Source organism: Amborella trichopoda, chromosome 1, assembly GCF_054954075.1.
Source record: "Amborella trichopoda isolate Santa Cruz 75 chromosome 1, AtrichopodaSantaCruz75HAP2 v2.0, whole genome shotgun sequence".
Lineage (NCBI taxonomy): Eukaryota > Viridiplantae > Streptophyta > Magnoliopsida > Amborellales > Amborellaceae > Amborella > Amborella trichopoda.
The window spans coordinates 1225706-1239712 of NC_142336.1; the positions used below are offsets into that span (position 1 = coordinate 1225706).

The 14007-nt window shown below is 33.1% G+C and overlaps 1 protein-coding gene across 1 annotated transcript; it reads right to left on the bottom strand.

The window, feature by feature from the left end:
- Positions 1-2938: 2938 nt before the first annotated feature.
- Positions 2939-5063, bottom strand: LOC18425202 (uncharacterized protein At5g19025). The gene is made up of 2 exons (XM_006829768.4): positions 4906-5063; positions 2939-3949 (listed from the first exon to the last, which is right to left on the bottom strand). Exon 2 carries the CDS (start codon positions 3901-3903, stop codon positions 3211-3213), a length of 693 nt encoding a protein of 230 aa, XP_006829831.1. The 5' UTR covers positions 3904-3949; positions 4906-5063; the 3' UTR covers positions 2939-3210.
- Positions 5064-14007: the final 8944 nt, after the last annotated feature.

Genomic DNA, 14007 nt, shown 5'->3' on the forward strand with positions numbered 1-14007 from the left:
GCTCGCGTCCATTGTGGTACATAAATAATATTTCCAAATTGCCGCAGCACAAATCAAACAAATAATATTTGAGAAATGGTCATTGTTTTTATCCAAATCAAAACTAAATGGTGTTCAAGGAAAAGAGAAACCCACCATGATTCCAACAACGCTAATAACTTTTAGGGATAACAAGAAAGAGATAATTATAATCAGGGGTGTTGCGCTACTCTTAAGGGTGGTTTCCAAAATGATTCTCAGGCCATTCCATTTCACAGGTTGCTGCTTTCGGATTACATTTTTAGGGCCATCTTAGGATTATGCATCATTTCATATCTGATTTTCATGTCATGCCTTAACCTCAGTAACACGTCCATGAACCCAAAATCCCTGGTAATCAACTTTCAGTCACCATCATGCAGCTAAAAGGAGAGAAGGAAGTAAAATCAGGGTTGGTGCTCTTCTCTTAAAATGGCAGTTTTCTACTATTCTTAGCCAATTCCTTTCCAAAGTTTGTTGCCTCCACACTCTTGGTCATGTTCTTATTCCCATTTGCACCATGAACTTCGCTTCTTAGGCTACCCAACACAAGAAAAAGGAAAATTCCATCGAGTTCTTTTCAGAAATTATCATCAGGAACGGGTTTCCCTTAGGTTTAATACTCAATGTATCAAATGAATTCTACCAAGAGTGTCCAGCAAAAAGCACCACTCCCACTACCACTTTAGGCAAAAGTCATAGAGCCCCTGAAGATACTAATATGGTAGACAAAGAAATGGTGGATCTTGTCTATAGAACAGTGTCTTCCTCTCTTAAAAAACAATTGAAGGTTCATGCAACCATTGACACTATGCTATAATATTAGTCGGCAGACTGCAAACATGAATATTATTCAAATGTTAGAAGTCCAAAAGAGTGTCAAGGTCGCTCCAATTTATTGTTTATTCTAAAACAACTGAAGGTTCATTCATGCAACCATTGACACTAATATAATATTAGTCAGCAGACATGAATATTATTCAAATGTTAAAGGTCCAAAAGAGTGTCAAGGTTGCTCCAATTTATTGTTTCTTCTAGTGATATTTATGTTTTGCACCTCCTCTTACTGATGAAATGTACAGAACTCCATTTCCACTCCTTTTTTTTTTCTTTTTTTGTGATAATCAATGTTTTGCATATCAACTTTAATTCATCATAGTTCCATATTCAACCATCTCAGAAAATCTAGTACAAGTAGATCATACCTTTTCATACTGCACATAGAAAACTTCCTTTTATCTTTACAATGAAGAAAGTTTCCATGCATCCAAAGCCACAACTTTATCAGAAGTTCTTCTTCTCCCATGGGATGAATTCTTTGAAAACAACTAACAAGAAAAGCATAAATCCATTTCTGAAGTCTCATCTAGAGCAACTAATTCTCTGAAAAGAAATAGATGGCCCGCTGAATCAAGAGACAAAACCTGCACCCAACTTCCTATGAAAGAGAATGTCCAATAAACTCCATTGGGTCCTTCATCAACCACTCATATTAGAACTTCTATACTGAGTTTTGCTGCTGAGATTGAGCCATTAAGAAACCAATTTGGCATAGACTATAAAAAACTTGAAGGATTCATCCTTCACACAATGAGTTTTGCTTCTAGAATATTAAGAAGCGTGGATGAGATGAGATGAGATAATACCATAAATGAGGTCACCATCCAATGCTGGCCTACCCAGAAGAACATAAACATGTTCATGAAAAATAGTATCTCTTCCAAATTATCATCTGTGTTCAAGGTCTAGGAATTCATTAATTGAGACTAGTATGAGGTGCAAGTATGAGAAAGTACAAATAGTGGTTTGGAGACCAGGAATACTTTTCGTTCTCAGTATCAATAACGGCTTGCTCTAGAGAAAGGTACAATGAGGGCCTAAGTTGTAGCCTGTACCATATGAGGAAAAAAGAAAAAGAAGATATAAGATTTCTACTAATTAAACAACAACAATCATCAGTGTGGATAGCCCAGGAAGTACCCAACTTACTATGAGAAAATGTATAAAAAAACGTTCATGGAGAATATCATTAAAATGGTCGACCAATTCAAAAAATCAATGACGTGGTAAATCAACAATTTTGCCAACAAAGCAGTTGCTCTTTAAAAATTCTTTCATTTAGGTTCCTCCTCTAGAATTTCGTTAAAAATACGTAAGTTGCCCTTGTTCCAGGTTTGCAACCTGGAACAAATGAAGCATTTCGGTAATTTCACTCACTTAAGTCACTTGAGTGAAATGACCTATATACCCCTGCTTGATCTGCTTCCAACTAATAAGTTCGTCAAAAAGTCTCACTTTGGCTTTGTAACCCAGAGCAAGAACTTTATTGGCAACTTAGTAAATTTAACCACCTCAATGATTTTTAATGTGGTTTCACCAGTTTATTAGCTCATTGATTTTTTGAGGTGGTTTCACCGTTTTAGAGATATTTTGCAGGAGTTAAAAATAAAGCAAAAATGACTAACAGACATGTAAAAAATGATTTCTATCTAAGCTAAACTTGTGTACTTCATTAAAAAAAATCAGGTATCACCAATCTTAAAAATGTCATGTCTGGACAATTTCTAGTGTAAGTGCGCAATCATGTTGAGTTTGACTGTTTGGCAACATCATTTCTTTAAACAATGTTGATCAATTGCAAATGAATCTTTACAATTAATCACAATCTTGATCAATTGCAAATGAATCTTTACAATTAATCACAATGTTGATCAATTGCAAATGAATCTTTACAAATAATCACAATGTTGATCAATTGCAAATGAATCTTTACAAATAATTTGTGCAGGCTTGAATAATATCATGTAGGGTTGCAATAAAGCCTGACTGGAGTGAAAATAGTAAGAAACTCAGGCCAGTGTAAGAAAAAGGAAGAAAATGCAATGGATATCAGATCTGCAAGTGTTATGGTAATACCATGGCATAGAAACAGGAGTTTATATATTGATCAAGTATTATGTTGTCATCCATACTGGAAAAGGAAACACGATATAAATTCCATGATCAATAACATTATGGTCATTTGTATGTCTACAATGACAACAAAATTATCGAAACTTTCCCTTCAAATGTAACATTTGCCAGGACCATGCCTGTGAGTCACTTATTTAATAAGGGATGAAGGATCGTGAATGACCCATTTAGCAGCTGAGCTTCTTTACTATATATGATCAAAGAAAAACAAAATGAGTCCTACTTTTTAATTCGTCGAAGCTTCTTTGCCCCCCAAACTTCCATTCGACCAGCTGGGCATCCACATGGTGCCCGAAATATGAGAACTGCTCTACCATTAGGAGGTGCCATTCTCTTCAATTCCGCTTCAAGTTCCTTGTGATCTTGGCCCAATTCCAAAGGCCGAGCCCCAAATGCATCCTTGGGAACAGGAGGCAAATACTTCACACACTCCTCAGATTCCAATTGTATATCGAATTCAATTGCCTTTCGAAGACCTCGACAATGGGGATTCTCACACTTCCTCATCTTGTAACTGTATATCTCCCAAGTTGCAATAACAGCAACGAACATGAGGATTGCACCCAAAGCATAAGCCACAGGTGCATTATAGACAATATCTCCAATAAAATAAAGCGCGGCAGGTAAAATTTCAGCTGCTTCGTGGTAGACAAACTTGAAGTATGGAATTAACAGAAACCCAAACGCTCCAATAACCAGAAGTAGCACAACAATGTCAATGGCTGCAAAGGGTGATTGGTCACACAAGGGATGGGAAAGAGGGTTCAGTGAATTGTTGGATTTCTTGTTCTTCGAGTGATTACTACTGCTCTTGTGGTGAGTGAGTTGATCAGACATGGCTTGAGAATTAGCCATGTTTCTGTGTTGCTCAAAAGCCTTGCAGAACTCGATCAAACTTCTACAGTCAACCATTGATAACTTCTGGAACGAAGAATAAGAATTTAAAAGATTTCTCCACCTGAAACACAAAATTCCAGTCCCACTGTCCTCAACCATTGATTAAGATATTGAAAAATGCGATCAAGCAGCAACAACCAAGCATGCACACCACCAGGAAAACCCAATTAAAAACCATAAACTACCCCATTAAACTGAAAAGCACTTCTGGCTTCCACAATTGCTTCTTTATTCAATCATAAAAGTTGCCAAACTATGGCAAAAATCCCCCAATATCACATGAAAAATAGAATGTTCGACAAATTTTAAAGAGAAATACATATGCAGGGAAAAATGGTGAACCGAATCATATAAACCAGAAGAGGTCGAGAAGTTGCTAATAGCCATTCCCTATAATCAGGTGTTAGTGTGCTATTACCAGGACTGGACCTCCATCAATAATCACTTCAATATCAAAATTCACTGTTTTAACACCCCAAAAGCGCAGAGTTTATTTGAACTGAACTTCTTGAATTAAAAAATTCAATAGTTTGAATTGAAAAGGCAGAAATTCGACAAGTATCAGGGGATTCTTTTCTTTGATAAATACAAGAATAAGGCGATATAATCACAAACAGATCAGTAAACCTAGATCTACATCAGCTTCATGCAATTCGATCAGTCCCTCATCATTGATCTCCCATCAAGTCCCAAAATTACATCAATTTTTCCATGATCTCTAATCACACACCATGAAGTAGGGAAGATTAAAGCACATGAACCCTAATAATGAAGTAAATAGCACATCCCTCACCAATCACAAAAAAATCATCAGATTCTCAGAACCAGAGATTTACAAGACAAAACAGCAAGCTTAAACTAAACCAAATCTCTCAGATTACATGAATGTTCCAAAAAATTAGGAATTCAAAAACGTCCTGAAACAGCAGAATCAAAACTCCAAAAAATGTTTTTTTTTCGTCCTATAATTGCATGAAATGGCTCTGAAACTATAAAACTAGGGTTTCAGGATTTCACCTGAAGAGGAGGAAATAGAATTAGGGGTTTCAATTGTGGAGCCGGCCTTATGAAGAAGAGGAAATGCGCTAAAAAAGACGTGCCAAAATCAACAAGGGAGAAGTTAAAAGGGTAGGACCAGGTATTTATAGGAATAATTATTATTTAAATTACGGCCAGTTAGAGTGAATTAGAGCCCCTGATTTTTGTTTTCTATTTTGGAAAATTTTTATGGCTTTAAAAAAGAGTAATGATCTTATATGCCTCTCTTCCATCTATATATATATATATATATATATATATATATATATATATATATATTAAAGGATCACTATTAAAGTTGATACAGATATTTAAAAAAAGTATGGGACTTAATTTTTTTATAGATCCATGTCAAATTTAATGGTGATCTTTTGGAGTCCTATACACATGAGTGGATTAAGGTCTTATAGGATCATTTCTCTTTAAAATAATATTATTAATATTTTATATTTCATATTCATATTATTTTTTTAAGAGCACATTTAATATTTTAATTGTATTTTTCTATATGTGTCGGATTAAGTTCGAATTTCGTAAATTCACGCTTCAAACCCGTAAACAGTAAAAAATAATTAAATAAAAAATTATCACAATACTTGTACAAATTTTAGGGGCATTTTAGTTATGGGATTGTACATAGTGAGACAATTTATCTTTGATATAAGGTCGTCACAATTCTTTACAACCATTTGATGTGAAACCTGACAACTTTGATGTGTTACAAGGCTCGAAAAAATTCCTTTTGAAATTTAAGCTTGGTCAATAGAATAACTACAGCCATATAATTGCACATCAAAATGATAAAGATTAATGTGACCGTCTTGTATCAAAGGTAAATAGTCTCATTTTATACTTTTTTTTTTTGGTCATCTTATTTGATTAAAATTATTATTTTTATCCTTTCAGCAGTGCATTATGGCGTAAATATGGACACCTATAATTTGAGCTTAATCTAATATATAAAATTAAGATAAATTTGAAAATACTAGATGTGCTATAAAAAATAGAATGTGAATGTAAATCATAAAATATTATAGCAATTTTAATTTGTTTAAAAAATATAGGGGTTCTTCACATAATTCACTTTTTTATTTTATTTATATGAGGCCTCGACATGAGAAAAAATACAGTTGCTCCTCAAAATCCTACTGAAAAATGCAGTTTTCCTATTGGGAACCTTATGATAATTTGATAATCCATTTTTACTATTGATTATGAAATTTGAAGCTCTTAAAATGATAGTTTGAAGCTCTTAAATTGAGGATTTATGAACACTTGAAATTGAACATTTTAAGAAATGCATTACAAAAAAAAAAAAAAAAAAAATTAGGGTTTGAAATCTTTTTCTTTCTTTTTTTTGAACTCTACAAGATTGAGATTGAGATGATCAATTCGAAGATTTTTTGAAGCTAAATTGGAACCTTCATTGAAATTTGTGATATATCTCTGCTTTTGTGTTTTTTGGTAAGTGCCTCTGCTTTTCTCAACATAGGGCATGCTAATCTTCTCTTTTTTAGTCACCAAGTGGTTAAAATACTCGGAAAAATCAGCACCTATTGTCAAATTAACCAATTTAACAAAATGATTTAGTTACTTTAAAAGGATTATTTCAAGCAAATTACTTCTCAATTATTTTGTGAAAAACAATCAAAGTGCCCCTAGTTTGGACCTAGAATCCAAATAAGCACACATATTGCAAATTATAATTCAACAAATATGTTTATTAGCCCCACTTAGGGGATCCTTAAATACCTCTATTTGTTTTTTGTTACAAATAAAAAATATTGTATTTATCATTAAAATATTTTTTTATAATTTTGGACCAAGTAAACTGGAGCCTCTACTTGTTTCAGGTTGTTGTTTTTTATTAAAAAACTGTTACGGGTGAAATGATACTTTCAACCATAAAGATATTAATAAATTGGTTGATGATTTTTTATGCCAATATTAAACCATTTATTGACTAAATTCTCCATTTTATTACGGTTTTCTTTCTTTTATTTTTTTGTATTTGAATTTTGGGGGAAAACGACGCGCAATTTTCAAAGACATGGCGTGTGTGAGTGATCTGTCTAGTTGAACTTGAAATAAACTCCTGCGGGGGAGCATATTGTTTATTGAGATGGGACTTTTTTGACCTCAACAAAAAAAATTTAAAATAAAATAAAATTGCGATACTTTGACAAAATGAAATATATAAAATGAGACAATTTATCTTTGATACAAGAAATTCACAATTGTTATTGATCGTCGGATGTGACATCGAGTTACTAAGGGTGTGCTATTGATGGGGCATAATGTCTATAATAAAATTTATATAATGTTGTGACGCACTTCAATATATTAAATTTTACATCTAATGGTTAAAAATGGTTGTGACCTCATTTTAGCAAAAATAAATGGTATCATAGTATACAATCTCTTAACAAAATAACATCCAAATAACATCCAAATATTACATAGGAAGTATCTAATTTTTTGTGGGCAAAATCAAAGTGGTAAAGAACTAAGTATTTTTTAAAAAATAATCATCAAATGATTTTTGGGTAGATCCCAAATTTTGAGATAAAAAAGTTACTCGGTGTAGGTATTTTTGTCCGAGGGAACTAATGAACAGCATGCTCCAGCAACAGCCTGCTATAAGTGCTAATACGAGTGAGTTACAAGTGGGGGGTGGTGACTAATGGGTCAGCTCCCTCTCTTTCTCTATGATCATGATAAATTTAATGAAGTTGAGTTGTGATTCATATGTTACCTCTCTCTCTCACACATTTTTTTATGAAATTGAGGTGGTCTACTTTTCTTTGTGAATTTTGACCTTTTATTGGTGTGGGTCGGCGACAAATAACCTCTCTCTTTGAATTTATGATACTTATATAAATAGTGATGGTGATTTAATAGTTTAGACCCCTCTCACTCTCTCATATATTGCAGCTTTATGAAATTATAATAGTTTAGACCCCTCTCTCTCTCTCTCTCTCATATATTGCAGCTTTATGAAATTAAAATTATATATATATATATATATATCTTTCCTTCTTTTTTTTTTTTTTTTTTTTTGGAGTAGATCAATAATAGGAATTGCGCTTAAGATGCATCATTGACAAGTAAAGGGGGGGGCAATGGACTTAGACCTGACCCGGGTCCGGTTATGGGTCAAAAAATTGGATATGGTGGATCAAGTCTGGGTCCAATATTCGGATCCTACCCAAATCGTATTATAATTTAAATAATATTTAATATATAATATTTGAATAACATTTAATTAATATTTAAAGAAAATTTGTTTCATGCGCGATGGACCGCATGACTACATATGTTCCAAAAAAGTGTAAAGCATCCATCTTAAAGATGGATGCAAGTAGGTGTTCCATCTAAAATTATTATTTTTTACTATAATTATTATTTCTTACTAGAATTATTATTTCTAGTTTTTAGAATTTACTTATTTTTTCATATTCATGATCACCATGTTAGAGATTACATGTCTTTAAAAATTAAGTTCAAAAATCCATCTCAAAAATATATTTATTAATAGGCTCGCATTTCTACATATGCGAGTTTGGTCGCATAGAAACCGGGTCCATATTTAAATAAATATAACTATATATTTTTATTACAATATTTGAATAATTATATGTATATATTTAATATAATACTCAAGTATATATTTATTTTTTATTTTTGTATCTGTCCAATCGAGTCCCAAACCCGACCCGATCCTTTGCCACCCCTTTTGATAAGTTATCGCTCCCGTTATGACTTTCTATAAAATTTAGATGCTGATTAACAACTCTGAAATTATGGTATTTTCATTAAAATGGTAGACCAAACCGACCCGACCCATTGCCACCCCTATTGATAAGTTACCTCTCCCTTTCATGGAATGTGAATTTCTACAAATTTGGGTGGTTATTAATAACTTTGAAATTATGGTATTTCCATAAAAATTGTGTATGGCGATTTAAGAGGTCACCTCCCTCTCTCTCTCTCTCTCTCTAAAATTTTGGCAGGTTACTTGTGAAAGAAGGAAATCCGTGAGGCTAGTCTTTTCTATACGACATGAAAAAGAAAACGATTGTCATGCCATTACTTTTCTCTGAAAATTAAAGTGGTTTTAGTGCTTCCTTTTCCAAAATCTGCCGTTTTCTTCACAAAAGAAAAGGAGAAGATTTGTTTAGCTGAAAAACGACAATAGTGCCTTTTTTTTCTCCAAGCTCATTTGAAACATAATTTGTCTCTCTTTCTCTCTCTAGCAATTTCCTTCTAAACATAATTTTTCTTTTTGTTTCTCTCTCTAGGATTTTATGGCCTAATGATTCTCGCATTGTCGATCTTTATGAGCCCTGTCTTGTTTATATTACCTTGTTTCAAGAAAAGACAGGGCCGTGATTGGCTCCTCCTTTGTCTTGTCGAAAGTTTGGACAAAATCCATGTTTGACTGATTTTAACTGATCGGACAGGCAAAACAAAAATTTCACAACTTTAAATCATTACTTCATTTTTATTTTTTAATCTTTTAAAATCTCGCCAAACTAATTCAACTAGTGATCACACCAGTTTTACTGGACCTTTCCGATTGGTTTGATTCTCTTAGTTGAGCACATAAGCAGATATTCCACCTTAATATCTGAAAAAATGGGAATTTTTACTGTATTTTTACTAAGAATGATCTATACAAACTATTTGCTTGAACGCAAATAAAAATTACTATTTTATTTGTGCTTTGAAAAGATCATATGCTCTAGTGAGAGCAAAATGTGCATTTGTTCCTTCGAACTGAGCTATTGTTTAGAGTACTTTTAGGACCCTAAATCTCAGTGATACAACCTACTCAACAAAACCATCTAGCAAGTAAAAAAAAAAGAAACATGTCATGCTAAAAGAAATAATGCCCCTGGATTGTACAAAGGTTTTTTGGTTCTCAAAATCTCTCCTTTTTTACTCAAATAATCAGCTGCTCATCTTTAAATTCTAAAGGGATTTAAAAATTATTAGTATTTTTTATTTGAAAAATAATTAAGTGTATTTCAAAATAACTTTAGTTTTACTACTCTTTCTTAGAGAGAAAGATATGGGTTTTAAGCTTCTGTCTTGATGCCACATGGCATCAAATGGAGCATTTGGTCTTCTTTTCATGGACTTTTGAATGTTTGTTGGAGTCGTTGAAAATGGAAAGAGATTTATCAGTCCTCCAAACCCATTTTCTCCCTTTCTCACCTTTTCTTTTTGGAAGTTTGTTTTTGTTGGAATCTTTTAATTAATACAAGGCCCCACATCTTGTATTTAAAAAATTTAAAAAACCCAGAAAAAGTATATATAAGGGCGATGCCCTAAACAATCAAATTACGGTGCTCCTCAATAATTCATTAGAAGAGGTTATTTCGATACTTCAAAATCCTCAAATTGATCATCTTGACCTCATGATGTATGGCCATTAAAAAATATGTATTTCAAGTCTTAGAAATAATGCATCATGTTATGGATTTTCTTGACCTTCAATTTTCAAGTTTTTCAAGTATTCAAATATTTGCTCGATCCACAACATTTTTGATACTTTAAATTTTATAATTAGATATAAAAATAAATTTTGAGGCCATTACAAAAAAATTTGATACTCAAATAACATCTTTCAACACTATTTGGATGTGCGGCTTACTTTGATTGTTTAGGGCCTCAGCCTTATAGAAACCACGCCATTTAGAAAGTTTTAAAGCAAATGAAAAGGTGGATAATCAAACAAGATTAAAAAATGTGGCTTTCTTTGATATGATTAGGTACAAATACTTGTCATATCTGAAGTGAAATCAATAGTCACTTTTTCTCATTGTTTTCTTGTGGATTTAAGTTTCTATCATTTAAGAATTGAGAGCATATATAACGTTTCTCTTTGTCCTCATTTGCTTTAGGGGGTGAAAATGGGCCGAGTCCGGCCCAAACATAGTTGGGTTCAGATAATAGGGTTTGAGTCGGGTCTACCCAGACTGAACCTGAGTTGAAAAAGTCTAAGTTAGATTGGTACTCGGACCTAACCAAGTCGAAGTCAGTTGGACCTAGATGCAACCTGTCGAGTCCACTTGATCAATTTTGCACCCCTGATTACGTAACTCTAATTTTGTTCTCAAATTTTCTTCCCTATTTGCGAGCAGTTACCAGAGTCTAGGGGTGGTAATGGATCGGGAGCCAGGTCTAAGGGTAGACCCGATCCGGGTCTATTGGACCTGACGGGTTAGATCTGGATTCAGGTCTGGTAATATTTTTTCAAGTCCCAATATAAAAAATATATTTAAATATAGTTTAACGCATAGATATTAAAATTTTTGAGTTGGGTCTAGTCGAGTCCGAGTTTGGGTCTATGTCCCGTATCATTTCAGGTTAGGGTCCTGGTCCACCCGGACCTGAACCGTTGCCACCCCTACCAGAGTCTCACTTTCTCACCACAATCACTTCTCTTCCCTTCATCTCTGTCTATCTTGGAAGTTCTTTCTCTCTCACCATAACCACTTATCTTCCCTTCATCTCTCTCTCTCTACATTGGAAGTTACCAGCTTCTCTGTTTGACATATACCAACCACTTTTCTTCTTTGGATTTCTCTATGTCAGAATTGGTGATGGGATTAGATACATTATAGATAGGGGGAGCATTGGAGCACCACCATAGGCTTGGATCAAGGGTTTTAAAACCCAGCCTGTTTTAAATCCCGATCCATCTCTGTTTAAAATACGATTTTTTCAAAAAATCTTCAATTTTTTTAAATCAGTTAAAAAATTCGAGTTTTTCAAAAGATCTTCAAAACTCGTGTCTTTTTAATAGAACCGATATAAATTTCTATTCATATAATTTTTCAAAAAAACTTATTCTCTATCACTTTATTTCTTCATTAACTTTATATTATTGAATTTTAGTTGAAAGATAAGTACATTAACAATGGAAGTAAATTAAAAATCTTAATTTAATAAAAAAAATTTCACCAATAAGTTTCTTTTAGAAAAGTGTACGAATAAATATAAGCAATGTATTATCCAGAAAATAAGATAAAATCATATCAAAACAATGGGTAGAATTAAAAGAAGAAAAGTAACCCAATGATTTTTTTTTTTCTTTAAACCTAGGCATCTTTAGAAGGAGCAAGAGAGAGATGAAATGATACTAGATTTAGACAAATAGGAATTCAGTGTGAGATTTGAATTTGCTTAAGCGTTTTGTTGCTTTCTTTATGCATAGAGAGTTTTGATTTCATATTATTATTATTTATTTATTTATTTCATTGGTGTATATAACATAGTATTTTGGATAGACTACTATTTTACATATTTCGATGTTTGTTTTTAGTTTTAGTTGACTGCAATTCTATACTAAAAGTTTTTTTTTTTTGCTTTCTTTGAAAAGTAATCTATACATTGGTTCACAGTTCTTGTTATTTACTTATGTAGTTCTTATATTTAATATTAATTGATGTTGATTCATTTTATACTCCCCATAAATATACGATATGTTTAGTGTTACCGCAATAGAATAAGCATTGTTGTTGTATTTATTGAAAATTTAGATAGTAAATTATCAAGTATTACTTTAATTACACTAGGTAAAGCCATAAAATTATTGTTTAATGACTTTAATGTAAGGAAAATTACAAAAAATCCCCAAAAGTAAACTTTCTAGACAACCTCCCCCAAACCAACTATTTATCCGTAACTTTTACTCCAAAACTATATTTTATAGCAAATATCCCCCAAATCAAAAGTCATATTTTTTGAACAAAAATACCTTTGTATATGATGGCACCAATCCCCGTTGGATGCACAATGACCAAAGACGGTCCGATACATATTCCTATCGGACCAGTACCATGTCATAAGAACATGCAGAAAACAAGTGCTAGACCACGGCAAACAAGTGCCGGATCGCAGTAGACAAGTCTCTGACTGCGGTAAACAAGTGCTGGACTGGCAACACATATTGCCAGGGTGAAATTTGACTTGTCGGAGCGAGATCACCATACAATGTTGTCGAACCGCACCACACAACTATCGGACCAACGACACATTGCCAAAATGCAATTTCACTTGCTGGACATGGGAGAGTTGTAGGTTTCGTGGTCCATTTTCATCCAAAAAATATGATTTTTTGACTTGAGAGTGTATTTGTTATAAAACATAATTTTGAAATAAAAGTTGCGAAAAAAAATTTAGTTGAGAGGAAACCATTTACCTTTGATACAAAGTGGTCACAATTAATCTCGACTATTGGATGTGAAATTGGGTGGCTACATTTATTTCGTTGACCAAGTTCAATGTTAAAAAAAAAAAAAAATTGAACTTTATAACGCACTCAAGCTATCAAATTTCACATCCGATAGTTATAAATAATTATAACCCACCTTATACTAAAGGTAAATGATGCCATTGTATACAATTCTCTAATGTATCTATAAAAAGACCGCAAATCATTATCCTATATAATGTCATCTTTACCTTTCCAGTTTTTTCACTATGTTTTTTAGATGAAATATTCACGATTCTACAACTTATCTCAGTTTTTGACGATCCATATTTTGCCGATCCATATTTTGCCCTGATTTTTTCCTCACAACTTTTAAAATAAAACCGATTTATTACCGATTTTTTAATTTGCCAATATTTTATTATTCCCTAACTTACTAACTATGATCCAATCAAGAATCACCGATCCAATTTAGATTCAATAGGTGGGGATCCAAGTCCCCCCAATATTACCGGATAGTATGCCAACTTTATTTTTTTATTAATTTTTAATTGATTTTTCACTTCGTTAGCCCATCCAGACCGAACTGGTTCAGTAGGTAGGAAATCCAAAACCCCATTTTGGCCAAACACTTGTACTATGCCACTGCTTCTCTCTCTCTCTCTGTCTCTGAGAGTTGGGGTTGAGATAAGATATGGGTAGGGGGACAGTAGTAGGTTGAAAAGTAAAGGGAGAAAGAAGTGGAGTAGGCAGGTGGGCTCTTTGCTCTTTTATTCCATTTGTTTTTTGGATCATGGTGGAATTGGTTGGAAGTGGATCACACATCATAGATAAGATCCCAAACAAATCTCATCAAG

Excerpts from the sequence above, each read along its gene's own strand:
- LOC18425202 (XM_006829768.4), bottom strand. The coding sequence starts at position 3,903 with ATGGTTGACTGTAGAAGTTTGATCGAGTTCTGCAAGGCTTTTGAGCAA.